The following is a 17,568-nucleotide window of genomic DNA, read 5'->3' on the forward strand; positions in this document are numbered from 1 at the left end:
GATCACTGTGTCTGTTTCCTTATTCTTTGGATATAACCAGATCTCAATGTATCAGCCCAAAGAAGAGCGTACCTCTTTTATTACTGACTAGGGAATTTATTGTTACAGGGTTATGCCGTTTGGCCTGAAGAATGCTAGGGCAACCTACTAATGCTTGGTGAACAAGATGTTCGTCGACCAAATTGACAAAACTATGGAGGTTTACATTGATGACATGTTCGTCAAGTCAAAGGTCATCGAAAGTCACATTAAGCACTTGGGGGAAATGTTTGGTATCCTTAGAAAATTTAGAATGAAACTTAACCCTCTAAAGTGTGCTTTCAAAGTAAGCTCAAGAAAGTTCCTGGGGTTCCTTGTAAATCAGTGAGGTGTTGAAGCCAACCCAAAGAAGATTCAAGCTCTTCTAGACATGAAAAGCCCGAGCAGCATAAGGCAGGTACAGACCTTGATAGGATGTGTGGCCGGCTAGCCGCACTTAGCAGGTTCATTTCCCTAGCCATGGACAGGTGCTTACCATTCTTTGAGACCTTGAAGGGGAAGAAGGTTTCAAGTGAACAAAGGAGTGCGAGAGAGCCTTCTAGGAATTGAAGAAACATTTGGGACAACCTACTTTATTATTAAAGCCCATCTAGGGTGAGACATTGCTATTATATTTATCGGTATCAAAGTCCACCATTAGTGCGGCATTGGTACGCGAAAAATAAGGAGTGTAGTGACTGGTGTACTGTGTGAGCAAAAGGTTGCTCGACATGAAGACAAGATACCCCGAAATAGAGAAGCTTGCATATGCCCTTGTCATTGCCACCAGGAAGTTACGGCCTTATTTCCAAGTATACTCCATTCATATGCTGACAAACTTTCCATTGAGAAAAATAATGCAAAAACCCGAGGCATCGGGCAAATTGATCCAGTGGACGATGGAAATGAGTCAACATGATATCAAGTATATCTGGAGAACGGCAATCAAAGGTCAGGCTTTGGCACACTTCATATAGAAATTCTCTTATCAACTAGAAGGGGAAATAAGTCCACCAAGGGATATCACCTCAGAGGAAAGCGAACAACATAAGCCAAAGCTCGACGACCTATGGCAGTGGACTATGTATGCAGATGGGTCATCAAATGAGAAGGGGCAAGAGTGGGGTTTTTACTCGAAAGTCCCGAAGGAAACCCGATCAGAGTCGCAACAAGGTTTGAGTTCACCACCTCTAACAATGAAGCTAAGTGCAAGGCATCACTCGCGAGGATCCGCCTCACCAAGGAAATGGGGGTAGAGTCCATCAAGATTTATAATGACTTCTAGCTCGTAGTTCACCAGATTACCAAGGAGTATCAAGTGAAAGAGGACAGAATGGCATCCTAACTCCAGATGATAAAGTCTGAGCTTGAGCAGTTCAGATCCTAAGGGAGAGGAATTTAGTAGCCGATGCTCTAGCCCGCCTAGCCTCTGTAATAAGCCAAGAAAAAACTGATTTGATACCAATTAAGTTCCTCCCAAGTCCAAGCACCTCTGTTTCACAAGCACCAGTCTTAACGACAAGTTGTAGATACAGTTGGATAGACGCAATTATTGCCTACCTAAAGGATGAAACATTGCCTGAAGGAAGAAATGAAGCCAAAACACTTCACGCAAAATCAGCTCGATACACGCTCATCAATGACAAGTTGTATAAGCATGGGTTCAATTCACCATTATTGTGATGTGTTAATCATGAGGATGCGGACTATGTTTTGAGAAAGATCCATGAGGGCATTTGTGGGAACCATGCAAGAGGCAGATCTCTAGCATACAAAATGCTTCGTCAAGGTTATTACTAGCCAATAGTTTTTAATGATGCAGTAGACTGTGGGCAGATGCGACAAATATCAGAGGTTCACAGATATTTTGCGAGCTCCACCACAAGAGTTAACTACTTTGACAAGCCCCTAGCCGTTCGGAATCTGGGGCATCGACCTGATAGGCCATTTGCCTCAAGGAAAGGGAGGCGTTAAGTTCACACTAGTTGTTGTGGACTACTTCACCAAGTGGGCAAAAGTCGAGTCTTTAGCCACCATCACGTCGAGCAAGCTGAAGGATTTTATCTACAAAAACATCATTTGTAGGTTTGGAATCCCCCACACTATAATAACCGACAACAAAAAATAGTTCGACAGTGAAGACTTTAGATCTTTTTGCGAACGGCTTGGTATTAAGAAGAGCTTCATTGCTATTATTAGCCTCAAGCCAACAATCAAGTAGAGGCTATAAACAAAGTTATCAAGCACACCATAAAGAAGAAGCTCGACACTCTAAACGGAAGATGGGCTGAAGAATTGCCCGAGTCTTGTGGTCTTACAGAACGACAGCCAAAAGCTTGACAAGAGAAACCTCATTCTCTCTATCATATGAGTGTGAAGCAATGGCCTCAGTTGAAGTGGGTATCAGTTCGTTCTAAAGGAAATTTTTTGACAAAGACCTTCTCCGCCGGTGGCTAGACCTATTTGAAAAGCATTAGGTCAAGTCTCAATTAAGGCTCGCTTCGTATCAGCAACGAGCCAGACGATATTTTTAGCAACGAGCCAGACGATATTTTAACACCAAAGTCAAGAACAATGACTTTGAAGTGGGCGACCTAGTTCTCAGAAAAGTTGTTCAGGGTACCCAAAACTCGAACTTGGGGGCACTTGGGCCCAAATGGGAAGGTTCATTCAAGATCTCCGAAAAGCTTGCACTAGTAACCTTCCACCTGGAACGCCTCAACGGCAAAGCAATACTGCGAGCCTGAAATGCCAAGCATCTACGAAGGTATTACCAATGAGCAGCTCAGGTTTCACTCATGTTTTATTCTTTTCAGTCATTTATTATAAGGTCGTTCACGCCAAAAAATTTTATCCATAAAAGAGGCATTATTCATAACTTTTCTTTGTTTGCCATTTTTATTTACTTGTTGTTTAGCATTTATCATTTATTGTTGCAAAATCGCGACCCATGTGAGCGCATCCAAAAAACTTAGAGTCAATAGTTCGGAAAAATGCAGCTTAGCTCGATAAGCCATGCCAAAATCCAACTAATTAAGGGTGAAATACCCCAAATCGATGAAGTTACACTTGGAAAAATTCAAGTAAAACACGTCGAGGGAAATCGGTCATAAGCCAGTGACCAAAACTCGAGATGAGCAATAAATCCAAAGTTGTAGTTGTCGCATAAAATTTCCTCGCATATATTCAAAAAGTTCCTCAAGAAGCGAACTATGAATAACTTGGAGCAAATTCGAATTTTTTATGATAAGTCCGATTAAGATGATTGAAACGACTCTGCAGAAATTAAAAAAAAATATTGCTCGACAAAGACATGCTAAAATACCTTTCATTGATTATAAAGTTTGATTACAAACTTAACAAAAAAAAAAAAGATACAAAAATTTTTCTTAAGCAAGTGGAGGAGCAGGGGTTTCATCGTCGGTTGGACCATGAAGCTCGTCGCCAACTAGGAGAGATGGTTCCTCAATGGTAAGAGTGACGGCAGCCTCTTCAGGGTTGGTGGCACATCTTTTGGAGCCTCGCCCGAAGGAAGATTGCCAGTAAATGGGGGGGGGTGGAGTGCAGCTAGAGGAGTCGGATCCTCGGCCTCTTGCTTAAGGCCAGTTTCCTCCTTGCTTTCCTCGACTTCTTCTTAGTCGTCACCATCAGGCTCGGAATCAACCGAGTACACATAGTCATTCCCTGAGCTTCAGTCCTCATCCTGTTGACTTCTTTCTGATAAGCTCATGGAAGAAAGGAGAAATCGAGGGGTGAGCTTCCTACAATTTTTGCACAAGAAAGATCAACGTCTCCAAACCTGATTGGTGATGGTTTCATTCAGCTCCTCGATTTGAAGCCTGAGCTGCTCAGTCTCAGCCTCGCCATTTCATCGACCTTCTGCTTCCTAGGCAAGGTTGAGCGAGACTTGTTTGAACTTTGCCTCCCAGTCCAAGGCAATTTTTTGAGCCGAGAAGAGCTCGGAGTTCAGCTTATTATTGGCACCCCGCTGCTATGCCAAACTCTTCTCAACCTTAGCCACTTTGGCTTCAGTCTTTGCCCGCATGGCCTCACTCACCTTAATTTTGTCAAGGAACTCCCTTTCCTTGACCCCAAAGGTTGCAATCGCTTTCCTAAGCCGCTCAAGCTCGGCCTGTTTTACTCCTTTCTCCTTCTCTACAACCTGGGCCCTAGCCAAGGAATCCTCCTTCACTGTCTCCACTAGCTGCCATCCCTAATAAGTGCCCTCCAACATGGGATAACACTTATCATATAGAAGTATGCTCGCCACAGCAGCCTAAAAAAAGTGGGTGAAAGTCAACGAGAAATAATGACAGCATGTATTAAAGGGAGAAGGAGCAAACTGCTAGTACATTTGTCGTATAACTACACACCCAAGCCAGATCTGGGTGGGAGACGAATCCCTAACACCCGCGAAGGTTCGCGGGGTGATGCATCCCTAGTCGCTGCGGTCTCAATACTAATATGATCAGGGAGTTGATCGATTAATGCATCGACTGTAGCTCAAGTCGCCTCATCCATATTTTTAAGACGAGTTGGATTTACTTTCCACAGTAACGGAAGCTTCGCCAGTGGGAACAGACTTCTTCTTGGCCAAATAATTGGCCACAGATTTCTTTGGGCCGCCAGCGTGCCCGACAAACTCCTTGCTCGGGATTATCTGCTGCTCGACCATCTTCTGTTTTTCCAAGCCCCCTGAGGCTTGGTCGATTTCTTCTTGCCCAAGCCATCATATTGCTTAGGTGCTTTATGTTTCCCCGAGCCTCCAGTTGGCTCGAATGCTTTCTTCGCCAACCCCTTTTGGGGCTTGGGGGCACCTTTCCCACCAATACCTTCGAGGCAGTCGCAAGCTTCTTCACACTTGGGTCTTCCCCAAGTTCGCCCCCACTTCGCTTCATGCCAACAACATCGATGGGCTGCTTCGTGGCCGAAGTAGCCGATGGTTTCTTGGCAGCCACGTAAGTTGCTGCATTTTTCTTAAGACCCTTTGGTTTCTCGGCCCACATATATGCAAAAAGAAAAGAAAGCAATAAGCGACATGCCTACATAAAACAAAGAAGCGCGAGCAAGTGAACACTTACCTTTCTTAAGAATAGTAAGGAATTTGGCGTTATCCTTGCAAAAGCCATATGCCCTCAAGTAAGGAAGTGAGATGATCTCGTTAATGTTGCACTGCCTATCGAAAAGGTTGCTAAAGTGTTGAAGCCTCTGTAAGCTCGCAGCGGGGAGAAAATTCTACTCGACATTAATAGCAAAGCAAAGAAGTTCAATTAGTTTAACCATGGAGTTTGAAAACGACCTTCACAAACACTGGGGGTCGAAGTCTTACTAGCTTCCGAAGCAAAAATGTTAGTCTCCCTGGCCTTATAAAAGAAAAATTAAGAGTCCCAATGTGAGACCTTCTTTGGAACGTTGACCAGGCCGTTGAAACGTATCTTCCTTACCTTGGAAAGGTAGTACATCTGGTCTTGACCTTTCTTTAATCTATACAAATGGACGAGCTCCTCAATAGATGGCTCACCCAGCTCGGCAATCATGTACGCTGTTTACAAACGTATGATAATGACGTATGAGTTTGCAAACAGCTGGAGAGGGACGATGTCGAACCGTCTCAAAACGCTGTCGATTAAATGGTAAGGGGGAATAGACACCCCACATCTCAAAAGGGTCTTAGAGATCTCCACCCATCCTATGGGGGGATTCTTCGGTGAAAAGTCCCCCGGAACCCTCAAGTTGAGTTAAGGCGGATAAGTCTCTTTTATGCGCCTAAGATCCTCGACACTGATCGAGGATTATGGTTCCTTCCGCAGCCTGTGAACCAGAGACCGCCTTGACTGAACCAACTCCATAGAAGCATGATTGAACAAGCCCACCTTGTTAGGATCTGAGCTCCGTGTGATGACCTCCTCGAAAACCTCGGGGATTATGCCCCCAAGGACTATAAAGCCCGTAGAGGAATTGAACATGCGATCAATCATATAGCTGTTGGATGAAGATGTGACTGTACCTAAAACAGAAGTAAACATGTGTCAGAGCTCGAAAAACTCAGCGACCTATCCACACTTTGCTTTCAGTTCAGGCACTCGAGATAGCTTGCGCCAGACAACAGATGCACGCAACCTACCTAGGATTCTGGCGGCCACCATGATAAACCCTCCTTAAACCCAGGACCGTCGGAGACACACTTAAAAACCCTAGTAAAGCCCTAAAAGAATCAATGTGGCCACGGAAATGGCCATCCTCAGTCACAAAAATTAGGAAAACAATTATAGGAAGGGAAAATAAACCATACCGAAACAAGAGAATAGGATGAACTTGTTGGAAAAAACACTGTGAAGACGAAGCAACAGTGACGGAATGGGCAAGAATGTATGAGAGTTTTTTGCAAGATGAGTAAGCTTTCTGACGAGTTCACCCACTTTTATAGTGGTTTGCATGGGAGACAAAAGGGCAGGGCTCAATCGTAGCCATCGATCTACAATGAATCTCGACCCTCCATTCGTCGAGCAATCTCAACCCTTAGATGTGGTCACATGTCAACCATCCGCGAGGGGAGATGAACTATCACAATGCCATAATCATAACAGTCGATGCAAGTCGCCTCAGCTCCGCTCATGGACAACTATAGTCACCCACGCGCAATGAAAAGTAATTGCCAAAGGCTGCCGCATTTAATGCAACATGACCATGTAGAATTTACACAACTATCCTTTCTTTTCAAATTCCGAGTTTGTTAAGAGTGCCACAAAAGAGAAAAGGTCAAAGTGTGGAGTAAGTCGACTGGGCATGAGTCCAACTCTTGAAGCTTGACCGAATCTGCATCTAATGCCCTACCAATAATGCCGAGCTTGATATCAAATCAAGCAATGGTCTTCGAAGCTCGAAACGAGCATCAAACACTGGGGGGCAGATGCTATGTGTAATTTTTCCATCAAGCTCGGAGAGTTGCAAGGTAATGGCTTGATCCAGAATCAATCCGACTCAATTGACTATCTGACCCAGCATAAGCTCGTCAAGTTGTAGCTCAACCTAACACAAGCTAGTCATGACCAATCCTTGCAGTTGTTCAACTAGCTCACAGATAACTTCAAATCCCGTATATCTCAAAAGGGATCAAATCAACAATAATCCTAACACAATCTCAGCGCTCAATCGCGAGAATATCATAGTTGCATTTCAATTTTAATTGTAATCCCTTTATTTTCGTATTTTCCTTTATACATAATCTTTATATAAACCCCCTCCAACGATGAGAAAGGGGTGAGAAAACATTTCTAGGATTGTCATTATAAGTTCTCACAGCAAATACAATAACAGTAGACGTAGGCTCAAGAGTTCAACTCGTCGAACCACTTTAAAAATCTCTTTGTCATTTACTTTACTGCAATTATTATTTACTCACTACTGGTTACCTGTAATCATGCAAACGTCAGTTCCAGTCCCGACTAGGTCGATTGGATCACTCTAGTTGGTACAAAATCCTGTATCAACAGATGATAATTAATTAATTAAACTAAAAATAAAATGTATGTGAACTTTTTATGTGTAGTACCATTCTATTATTGTATGTTATCGTTCCCTCTCGTCCCAATTCATGTCAAATGATAATATATAAACCCCTCGAAGCATACTGATGTGGTGAACCCCCTCTAATTTGGGACATTTTTCTCAACCTTTGCTATTTATAATACATTACTACTCAACAAAGAAGATAAAATAAATAAATAAATAATTTATAAATTTTATAAAAGTAGTAATAATTAAGGAAAATGTAAATTACATTTTAGAATCTCTGAAAATGGTAGGGAGTTGGGAGTTATTTCCAAAATCAAGAGGGGTTTATGAATTTACAACTCACATAACCCTTGTGTGGCCAAACCATTAATTTTAATTCCCAAAATGTTGAGATTTTGTTTAAAAGACATAAATAACCATAAAATTATGTAAGTTATTCTAACTTCCCTCAATAAAAAAAAAAAAAAATTAAAAAAAAAAAGGGAACAAGATTAAGCAGAATACATTAGACTACTAAATGTAATATGGTCTAACTCTAACATAGTCTTAAATGTGTTTAATTAACATAGTTTATATGACCCAAAAAGAAAAAAAAAATTAACATAATTTAGTATGGTCTAGCGTAGTCTAGTGTGATATGTGAAAGGACAAATCCTTGATTGTTTCATTTAGAGTATAAATAGTAAGTCACAGGGTTTTAAAACAATGTTATATTTACAATTGAGTTATACAAACAGACAATAAACAAAAGATAAAATAATTATTTTTTATAAATTTTATATAATTTTTATCTGTTTATATAATTCAGCTATAAGTAAAACATTATTATAAGATTTTATACCACGTATTTTAAGTTAAATTAAATTAAATGTCATTATAAGCACATGAAAACGACACCACTTTAACACAAAAAAAGGAGAGTCACATATTTGTGGCAATGAATGATGACACGCGTCCACCTTAGTTTAAACTCATTTGCTTGTCTCCGCGTCCCCATATAATTAACAAAAATGATAGAGCCACCGAAGGTTGTGCACCGAATCTGTGCATCGAATGACGTGACAAAATCTTGACCGTTGATTAATATTAACTGATAATGAATAAACGGTCAAGATTTTACTACGTCATTCGGTGCACAGATTCAGTGCGCAACCTTCGGTGGCTGTAGCATTACCTTTAATGGACCCGACAGTGAAACTAGGGGGGGGACCATCGATAATTACCATTTTCCACACAACTTCTCATGGGCTACAGTGGCCCATGGGCCCAATCCCACTCCGTCACAACCCATAATCCATCTTAAAGGACAAATAACAAGTGCCCAAGATTATTTTTGCTTTATTATTTTAATTAAATTAATTTTGGATGTTCCTGATTAGTCACAATGGGCCCATTGATATATGTAATGACTACTTTATTCATAATTGTAGTGGCCTAATTGGATTCCTTTATTAACTTATTATATTCAATAAATTTTTGGTTCAACCTCAGCCTCATGTTTAATGTATTATAATCTTTATTAGTATTATGTAAACTAGTGTAATCAACGTTTAACGACATGTTTGATTATGATTAAGAGACAAATCAATGTTTATTATATCTTTTTCGTAATCAAATTATGTTTGTACATGATGTCTACTAGATTATATAAATGTTGTTGATGTGTCGATCATATAAGTTGTATTATAACAAGATTTACAGTTTGAAAATAACAAACAGTAAATGTTGTACGATCAATCCCCGAAGCATAGATTCACATCACGTGTCATTCCATTTAATATTAACTTTATTTACAAGTTTTCTATTGTAACATTATGTTAGCTTCCTGTTTACTCAAATTAGGGTTTTCTTTTCATTCATACTTTTGTAAGTCACACTTGTATGTGAAAAAGAAAAGGAAAAAAAAAGCAATAGAAAAACAAAGGACGAGAGGGTTTACATCAAGCATTCGGACGACCATAAAAATCTCTTGGTATTTGTGCTTTCAATACAATTCCTTGCATATATTTCACCAAGGAATCTACATATATCTTGTTAATGCGAATCTTAGTATCAATAGCAAAAGATTTTATTATCATATAATTATTTTTTAAACGAATTAATATGATTAATATCAAATTTAGAGAGTTGGTTATGTATTAATTATAATTTATCGAATGACGCAAAAGATACAAGCACCGAAGTGATATAAATAATTGAGCTCAATTAACCATTATTGTGTGGTCAGGTGAGGCAATAGAAACTCTTAAGTGTATTACTTAATAAGTTTTGAGTTTGATTGTTAATAGTGGTGGCCGCTAAAGGATTTATTCTATCATTAACTTCAGGATCTCGGAAAATTAGTTAAGATGCACATAAATTAACTCAGACATCTCCTGTCACAAAAAAAAAATAAAAAAAAATAAAATTAATAATTGAACTCAATCTTTTTTTATTTTTTCTTAACCAGGGTATTTGGGTTAATTTGTGTGCACCTCAACTAATTCTCAAATTTATTGAACACCTTACAAACTCAAAAGACCAAAAAAGCTATGGGTCCGTTTGTTTTATTATTTTGGATATGATTTTGGATATTTTTAGAGTTGGGTGAGAATAACGAGGTAGAATTTAAAAATTAACAAAAACATCCCTCTAGGTTTTCTAATTTACTAAACACCCCAATATATAATTTTTTTATAAAATAACAAAAACACATCCACCCATAGTTACCAGATTTCGGCCACCACTGCTAGAATCTGGCGTTACAACATATGTCTGACCGGAAAAGCCAGATCTACGACCATTTATGGCCGTCAATGGCCAAAGATATGGTCTTCGTTGACGACCAGCTATACCAAAGATCTGTCCGTCAATGGCCAGATCCAGGGTGAATCTGATCGAAAAATGATAGATCGACACACTACCGACCAGATCCAGCTGGCAGTGTGTCATTATACCAGATTCCAACCACCTTCCGACGGTGGTGGTTGGAATCTGATAAATATGGATGGATAAGGGTATTTTTGTTCATTTTTAAACTTTTTTCTAAGGGTGTTTAGTTAAATTAATAAACTTAAGGGATTTAGAATATAGTTGAAGAAAATATAATAGTATTTTGAGGATAATGAAACAAACCGTTATTTTGAGAATAGGATTGAGAATATGATATAAAATATGAAAACAAATAAACCCTATAATATTATTATATTAGATGATCCTAAAATTAAATCCAAAAATTAAAAAAAAAAAAAAAACAAACAAACTGCTTTAACCGCCAATCTAACCCTTGAGATTAATCGAGGTGAACTTGGAGAAAGAAAAGATGTTGAATTATTTCATCACATAATTCCACTCATTAATCATGTAAACAGACAATACATTACTCAGGCCCTAGAAATCGAGGCAGCTTTTCCTTTTTGTTCTTTTACTTTAAGACAAAATAAATATAAATTTACCATTTTGACCCCCTTGGCTCTAATAATTAAAAAAAGCCATTCTAGTACACAAGTGGGAATTTTAAGAAAAAATAGTTTTCAATGTATTTTACAAATTTAAAAGTAACTTTTACATAAAAACATTATATTATATTTTTTTATTTAGTTAATTTATTTGTTAGTTTAGAAAATTTTAATATTTAATTGTTCAAGCTTTTAATGACGATAGAGTTTAAAGATTTACAAATAGTAGAAAAATTTATGTTATTTTAAAATTTTTGTAAATTGTATTTTTTTATCACATAAAATCTCGAGGCTTCATCTTTAACTTAAATTTTTTCATCTAATTTATATTGTAAGATATTAAATTATTATATTTATAAATAATAAAACTGCTTATGAAAAAACTGTTGAGCAGGCAAACCTTGTTACGCCCAGGAGTTTGGTCTCCTCATGGATACTTGGTTGCTTTTGTTGCCCATACGACATGATAAATATTGAAAATTTTAGAGCGTTCGAGTCAAGATACATATACCTTAACTAAATATTAAATATATGAAACTGAATTAAAATGCCCACTAATGGCCGAGGTGGATTTATTTGTAAAATATTGTCGTCCTCGTCATGATCCTAGACCAACAAATTTGATGGCTAATAAAAAAAATGAAAAATGAAAAGAAAATTTTCAGAATTGTCCAACCTTTAGAAGCCTGCCACGTGTAGCACGTTTTCAAACAGACGGCTCGTATTTTTTCTCGGTTCATTCTCAGGTCAAGTTGCCCACCGGCCACCACACAACACGACACAACCCTCTTATTATTATGAATTATTAATGTCTTTGTCTTCATCTAAATTATTACAGCCCTCAAACACGTTGAATAATAATAAAAATAAAAATATTAAAATAATTTATATAGAATCGGCTATTCACGTGTTTCATTCGGTAAATAAAAGAACTCATATTATTTACGTTATAATATGGATAAATTATTGCTCTTTATTTATTAAAATCCTTTATTTACATCTCTAATATAACATTATATTTATTATTAACCATGTGTAAACCTAATATTCAGATTCTCTCCTTTACAAAAATAATATTTATATTTATATATATGATTTATTTTACCAATTATTTATATATATATATTTTTTTTTTCTATTTTTAATGTTTATTACCGTTGGCGTTGATGATTAAAATTTATTTCAGAATTTCGTCGTCTTGATGGCGAGTGGCGACGGTGGAGTTACCAAAATGGAAAAGAGACGGTTAAACTTACAGTGAAGGCCGTCCTTTTCTTACCACAAAATACACCTAATCTATGCGTACACCTATACGGACAAGTCTGGGTCAAATCAGAGGCTGTTACGTGTAGCTTTCTCTCTTTCCATTTCCTTTATAAATTATCCCTCCGAATTCAAGACTCAAGAGTTCACAACGACTTGTTCTAATATTTCAAAATTCTCGACTCCTTTCTTGTTCACAATTTAATTGCTGTTCCGAGCTCAATTCTGTTATTATATCAGTGCGGATTCTGTGTGGGTTGGATTGATTGCTCTGGGACTTGTTTGGGATCAAAATAAGAAAAGATTTTATTGGGTTTTCAGTTTTGGTGTATGGGGGATTTGGGTTTGCTTTTAATTGTATATACTTGTTATCGAATTGTGACAATTGAAAGAATTCAGATGTATTAGAAGCTTAATTTTGAAGCTTTATTATATCTGGATATCATCTTTCTCTGTGACTTACTGTTAGTTTCAATCTTAATTGTTCTATTTGATTTATTTATTGTTCAATTGGTGACTGTAAAGAATAGATCTACCGTTTTTACAGCTATAGAGAGCTGGATTTTTCAAATTTCAACCTTCTGTGTTTCTAAATTTGAAAATTATATTAATTTAAGCTAAAAAGGCCTAATTTTCAGTCCATAGACTCATCAAGTTCATTTCCAAGTCTTGCAAATATCACAGGTTAGGAGTGTTAAAATCACATATAACTTGAATTTGATCTTTAAAGTTACCGGATAATTGGAAGCTAATTATGTGTTTGGTGTGCACAGATATTGTTGGAGTGTACTGAATAATTGAAGTCTTGAGATTTTGTGAAATTTGGTTGTTGAAAGATGACAATTGGAAATAACTTACCGAAAGAGAAAAAATCCAGGAGGAGCAAACAACCTGTTGATGAGAACGCTCCTTTGTTGCCTACAAAGCAGGAGGAAGATGGTGGTTTTGATGAATTTAATGGAGCTTCCTTTACTGGGGCAGTGTTTAATTTATCAACTACCATTGTTGGAGCTGGAATCATGGCCTTGCCTGCTACCATGAAAGTGCTAGGTCTTGGTCTTGGGATTGCTTTGATCATCTTTATGGCCATATTGACAGAGGCTTCAATCGAGTTGTTGCTTAGGTTCAGTAGGGCAGGGAAATCTGTTTCTTATGGTGGTCTTATGGGGGAAGCATTTGGAAGGTGTGGGAAGAGTTTGTTGCAAGTTTGTGTTTTAGTCAACAACGTTGGTGTACTCATTGTGTACATGATTATCATTGGTATGACTATATTTTATTGTTTGTTTCATGTTTATTTGTTGTTTTATATTCATTTCTGCTTTTGACCTGATATTTTGCTTGGAGTGAAGTTTTTGTTTACTTAATAATTTTTTTGAGGATTTTCACACTTACATGGAAAGCTCTAAGTATGGTGTATTAATTGATATTGAAGGTGATGTGCTGTCTGGAACATCTTCAAGTGGAGTTCACCATTATGGTGTTCTTGAAGGATGGTTTGGAGATCACTGGTGGAATGGGCGTACTTTTATTCTTCTTATTGTGACGCTGGGCATTTTTTCTCCATTGGCATGCTTTAAGCGAATAGGTAATTGAGTTTCCTTCACTTGACTGGATTAACATATAATCTGGTGTCTTATTTTGTTATATGTAGATTGTTGTATCTTTGATCAGGTAAAACATCTTTTAGACCGTGCATGCTTAGATGTGAATATGTTTTTATTATGTTTGAATCAAATCGGTAGTATGTACTGCTTTTTGGCAATATGAAAAAACAGCCTGCGAACTTCCTTTAAGCTGGATTTACATTTGACACCAGGTTTTCAAAGCTTGTGGTGAAATTTCATTGTCTGTTTGTCTCCCCCACCCTGTAGTTTCTCAGTATTTGTGCACTTGTTATATCAATAATTCTACTTTGTAGTGGATTATTCTATCAATTGAAAGGTATTAATGCTGAGTCCTTATGGTCACATGGAAAGGGATGACCACTATTGGGTAAATATGAGGTGATCTTCATCCAATTGTTCATATGTATCATAAAATGATTCCCTCATAAAATATTATTTAATATTCAATGAAGTAATATTTGCATGAATACATTTTAAGAATAATTGGTATATTTGGGATCATTGATTTTGATATTTTCGTTGCTTACGTTGCCTAGGGATCATCAGAATCTTATGCATCTGTTTAGTCATTGTAAAATTCAAGTCGAAGATGATGTTCTATTTATTGCATAAATTTTTAGCCTTAGCTATTTACTTTGTTGGACTCTCACCGGTGACATATTGTGCAATTTTGTGGTTGCAGATTCTTTAAAATTCACATCTGCCTTATCAGTTGCATTTGCTGTTGTGTTTCTTGTAATCACTGTGGGCATTTCAATTGTGAAGTTGATCAGTGGCGGGATACAGATGCCCAGATTACTGCCTGATGTAACTGATTTGACATCTGTCTTTAAGCTCTTCACTGTAGTTCCTGTTCTGGTCACAGCATACATCTGCCACTACAATGGTAAGAAAGCTGATTAATTATATGAGATTGGCATGCCTGGAACCTGTTAATTTTTTAAGTCTGATAAAGTTTGAGTAGCAGGACTAATTTGGTTTTCTTCATATTTATCTATTTATTGATAAGAAACACTATAGAATTTGAATTAATATTGAAAATGAGATCAAGTTACAGAAGTGGATAGTAGACCACAGTGAGTGCTAAAACCCCACGGAGGGTGGACCAATACAGAGGCAATCTATTGGGTTAGGCACCAGATCATTGCTGTCCGTATATAACCTGATTAGTTTCTAAACCTGTATATTTTTGCAAATTGCATTTCCTTTTCCTAGAGTAATTGTTTTTTAATGAGTGCAAATACTCCCTATGACTCACTTGTTCATTATGACTTTATATCTAACTGTGATTTATGTTTTTTCTTACTCCGGATTGATTAATTGTAGTTTCTTTTATCATCATTTTACCATTATATTCATATAAAATGAGTAAGACACACTTTCTGAGTTTTACTGAAATTTTACAAGCTTAGAATAGACTCTAGAAATTTAACATGTCTGTGTTCAAAGGCCTAGAGTAGTTTAAACTTTCTTCAGGAGGTCTGTATTACTCTCAATTTAAAGTGCTGTTTCCTGTTAATCAAATGGGAGGTGTTTTATTTCTAGCACTCATCTCTTGTATGCTTGTTGTGCAGTTCACAGCATAGATAATGAACTTGAGGACTCTACACAGATTAAAGGAGTTGTGCGTACATCACTTGCTTTGTGCTCAACTGTGTACATAACGACAAGTTTCTTTGGGTTCCTTCTATTTGGTGACAATACTCTTGATGATGTGCTTGCCAACTTTGACACTGACCTTGGCATTCCCTATAGCTCCCTGCTTAATGATGCGGTTCGTGTTAGTTACGCTGCTCACCTCATGCTTGTTTTTCCTATTGTCTTCTATCCATTGCGGCTCAACATGGATGGCCTCCTCTTTCCCTCATCAAGGCCTCTAGCTTCGTCTAATGTTAGGTTTGCACTGATCACTGCTGGGCTCATCACTGTTATCTTTTTGGGTGCAAATTTCATCCCCAGCATCTGGGACGCTTTTCAATTCACTGGAGCAACTGCTGCTGTTTGCATTGGTTTCATTTTTCCTGCTGCCATTACTCTCAGGTGAGTTTTTGACTGTGAAATTGGAAGTTCGGGTTTAAATTCTAGAAAGTGAATATCAAGCCTTGCATACTAGACTAGGATTTGGCATAAGTTTTCATGTTTTATTATTTTAAGGGCCACCTGTGCAACATGGCAAATTTGTTGGCCTGTGGTTTCTTTGAAAAAAAAAAAAAAAATTGTTCCTTCACATAAAATGTCATATCCCTATGAAATTTCATAGAAATAACTTGGGCAAAGATGCAGGCTAAAAAGGCTGTGTAGTTTTTGTTTACCTCTGATATACAAGTTTTATGTTTATTTCAACATTGGGAAACTGGTGCACAAATGAAAAAAAAAAAATGTTTTTGCTTTAAATCTTCATTACATTCTAAACCCTGGTTTTATGTTCACTAAATTTTCCTTCGGCCATTTCAGGGATCGTCACCACATAGCAACAAAGAAGGACAAGATTCTGAGTGTTTTCATGATTGTGCTTGCTGTGTTCTCAAATTTAGTGGCCATATACAGTGACGCCTATTCCTTGTTTAAAAAGAATCCATCACCACGCGAGTGATCTATCATCTTACTCCTCAGAACCAAGTGGACCGAGAGGTATGGTCATATTTCCAATGGGACATTGACATGGGCAAAATCCCTTTAGAAAATCCAGGTTTTCTATGGAGGTTCATTGAAACTGTAATTTAATAAGAACTCTCTTCCTGATGTATAAAGTTAGTTTGTTAAAAGGAGTGTGTGGAAGTCTGTATACCCTCCTATTGGGTTGGTTGATGCTTGATAATGGATTTGGTTTGTTGTTTGTAGAAGAAGTAGAAATGTATAATAAAATGTTTCTTTTGCTCTTACCTTTCTTTCCCCTGCTATCAGATCCATCCATATGGTGATGTTTACATGATTTTGTTGTGTGATTATCAATTTTGCACATCCAACTTATATTTATCTGGAAGGAATGCTTTTTATTTGATAATTATCAGTGTTTTCTTCGTCTTTATGAGAACCTTTTAACTTGATGCCTTCGTAAAACAAAACGTTTGTAAACAAAAAAAAACTTATAACACGTGAACATGCTTTCCGGTTTCCATCTGAAAGGAAAGAAGTAACCACGGTTTCATTTTGTATGTACTAAAAACTGGTACAAATTTTGAGAAGAGTCAATGCTCACGATTGGATAAATATAAGACTATCTAGTATTATTATTTTATTTTTATTTTTTTTTTAACGATGAAAAGTGTTCAGACCAGTTTACATACGCCTTAACTAATCTTAGAAATACCAAACGAGCAAAGAGTTCTAGTGATTACCCCTATTAACGGTCGATGTAATTAAACGCATGACCTCTTGAGTAATACACCTAAAAGCATTAGTTAACCATTCGACCACCAATGGTGATGGTTTAATATGGAGTGTTTTGACAATTATTCCCTTCTGATAAAAAAGAAAAATTAAAAAAATTAAAAAAAAAAAAATCTCTTTTTGGCTGTACAGAATAATTTTTCCGATTTGATGAATTGTAAGATAAGACTTAATTTTATTAATTAATTGGATGAATCGTAAGATAAGACTTATTTTTATTAATTAATTTCATCGATTATTTAATAATTATCGGCTCTAATCTTGTTATTTTGGCTACTATTAGAGTGTTAGTACCAGTACCCATATCAACCCACAATTGA

The 17,568-nt window shown here is 37.1% G+C and overlaps 1 protein-coding gene across 1 annotated transcript; it reads left to right on the forward strand.

Moving 5' to 3' along the window:
* Nucleotides 1–12,182: 12,182 nt before the first annotated feature.
* On the forward strand, nt 12,183–16,738 carry LOC116144305 (amino acid transporter AVT6A-like). Its single transcript, XM_031429770.1, has 6 exons — nt 12,183–12,917; nt 13,007–13,493; nt 13,666–13,818; nt 14,541–14,744; nt 15,433–15,898; nt 16,313–16,738. The coding sequence occupies exons 2-6, from the start codon at nt 13,070–13,072 to the stop codon at nt 16,449–16,451; spliced, it is 1,386 nt and encodes a 461-aa protein (XP_031285630.1). The 5' UTR covers nt 12,183–12,917; nt 13,007–13,069; the 3' UTR covers nt 16,452–16,738.
* Nucleotides 16,739–17,568: the final 830 nt, after the last annotated feature.

Source organism: Pistacia vera, unplaced genomic scaffold (genome assembly GCF_008641045.1).
Source record: "Pistacia vera cultivar Batoury unplaced genomic scaffold, PisVer_v2 Contig441, whole genome shotgun sequence".
Lineage (NCBI taxonomy): Eukaryota > Viridiplantae > Streptophyta > Magnoliopsida > Sapindales > Anacardiaceae > Pistacia > Pistacia vera.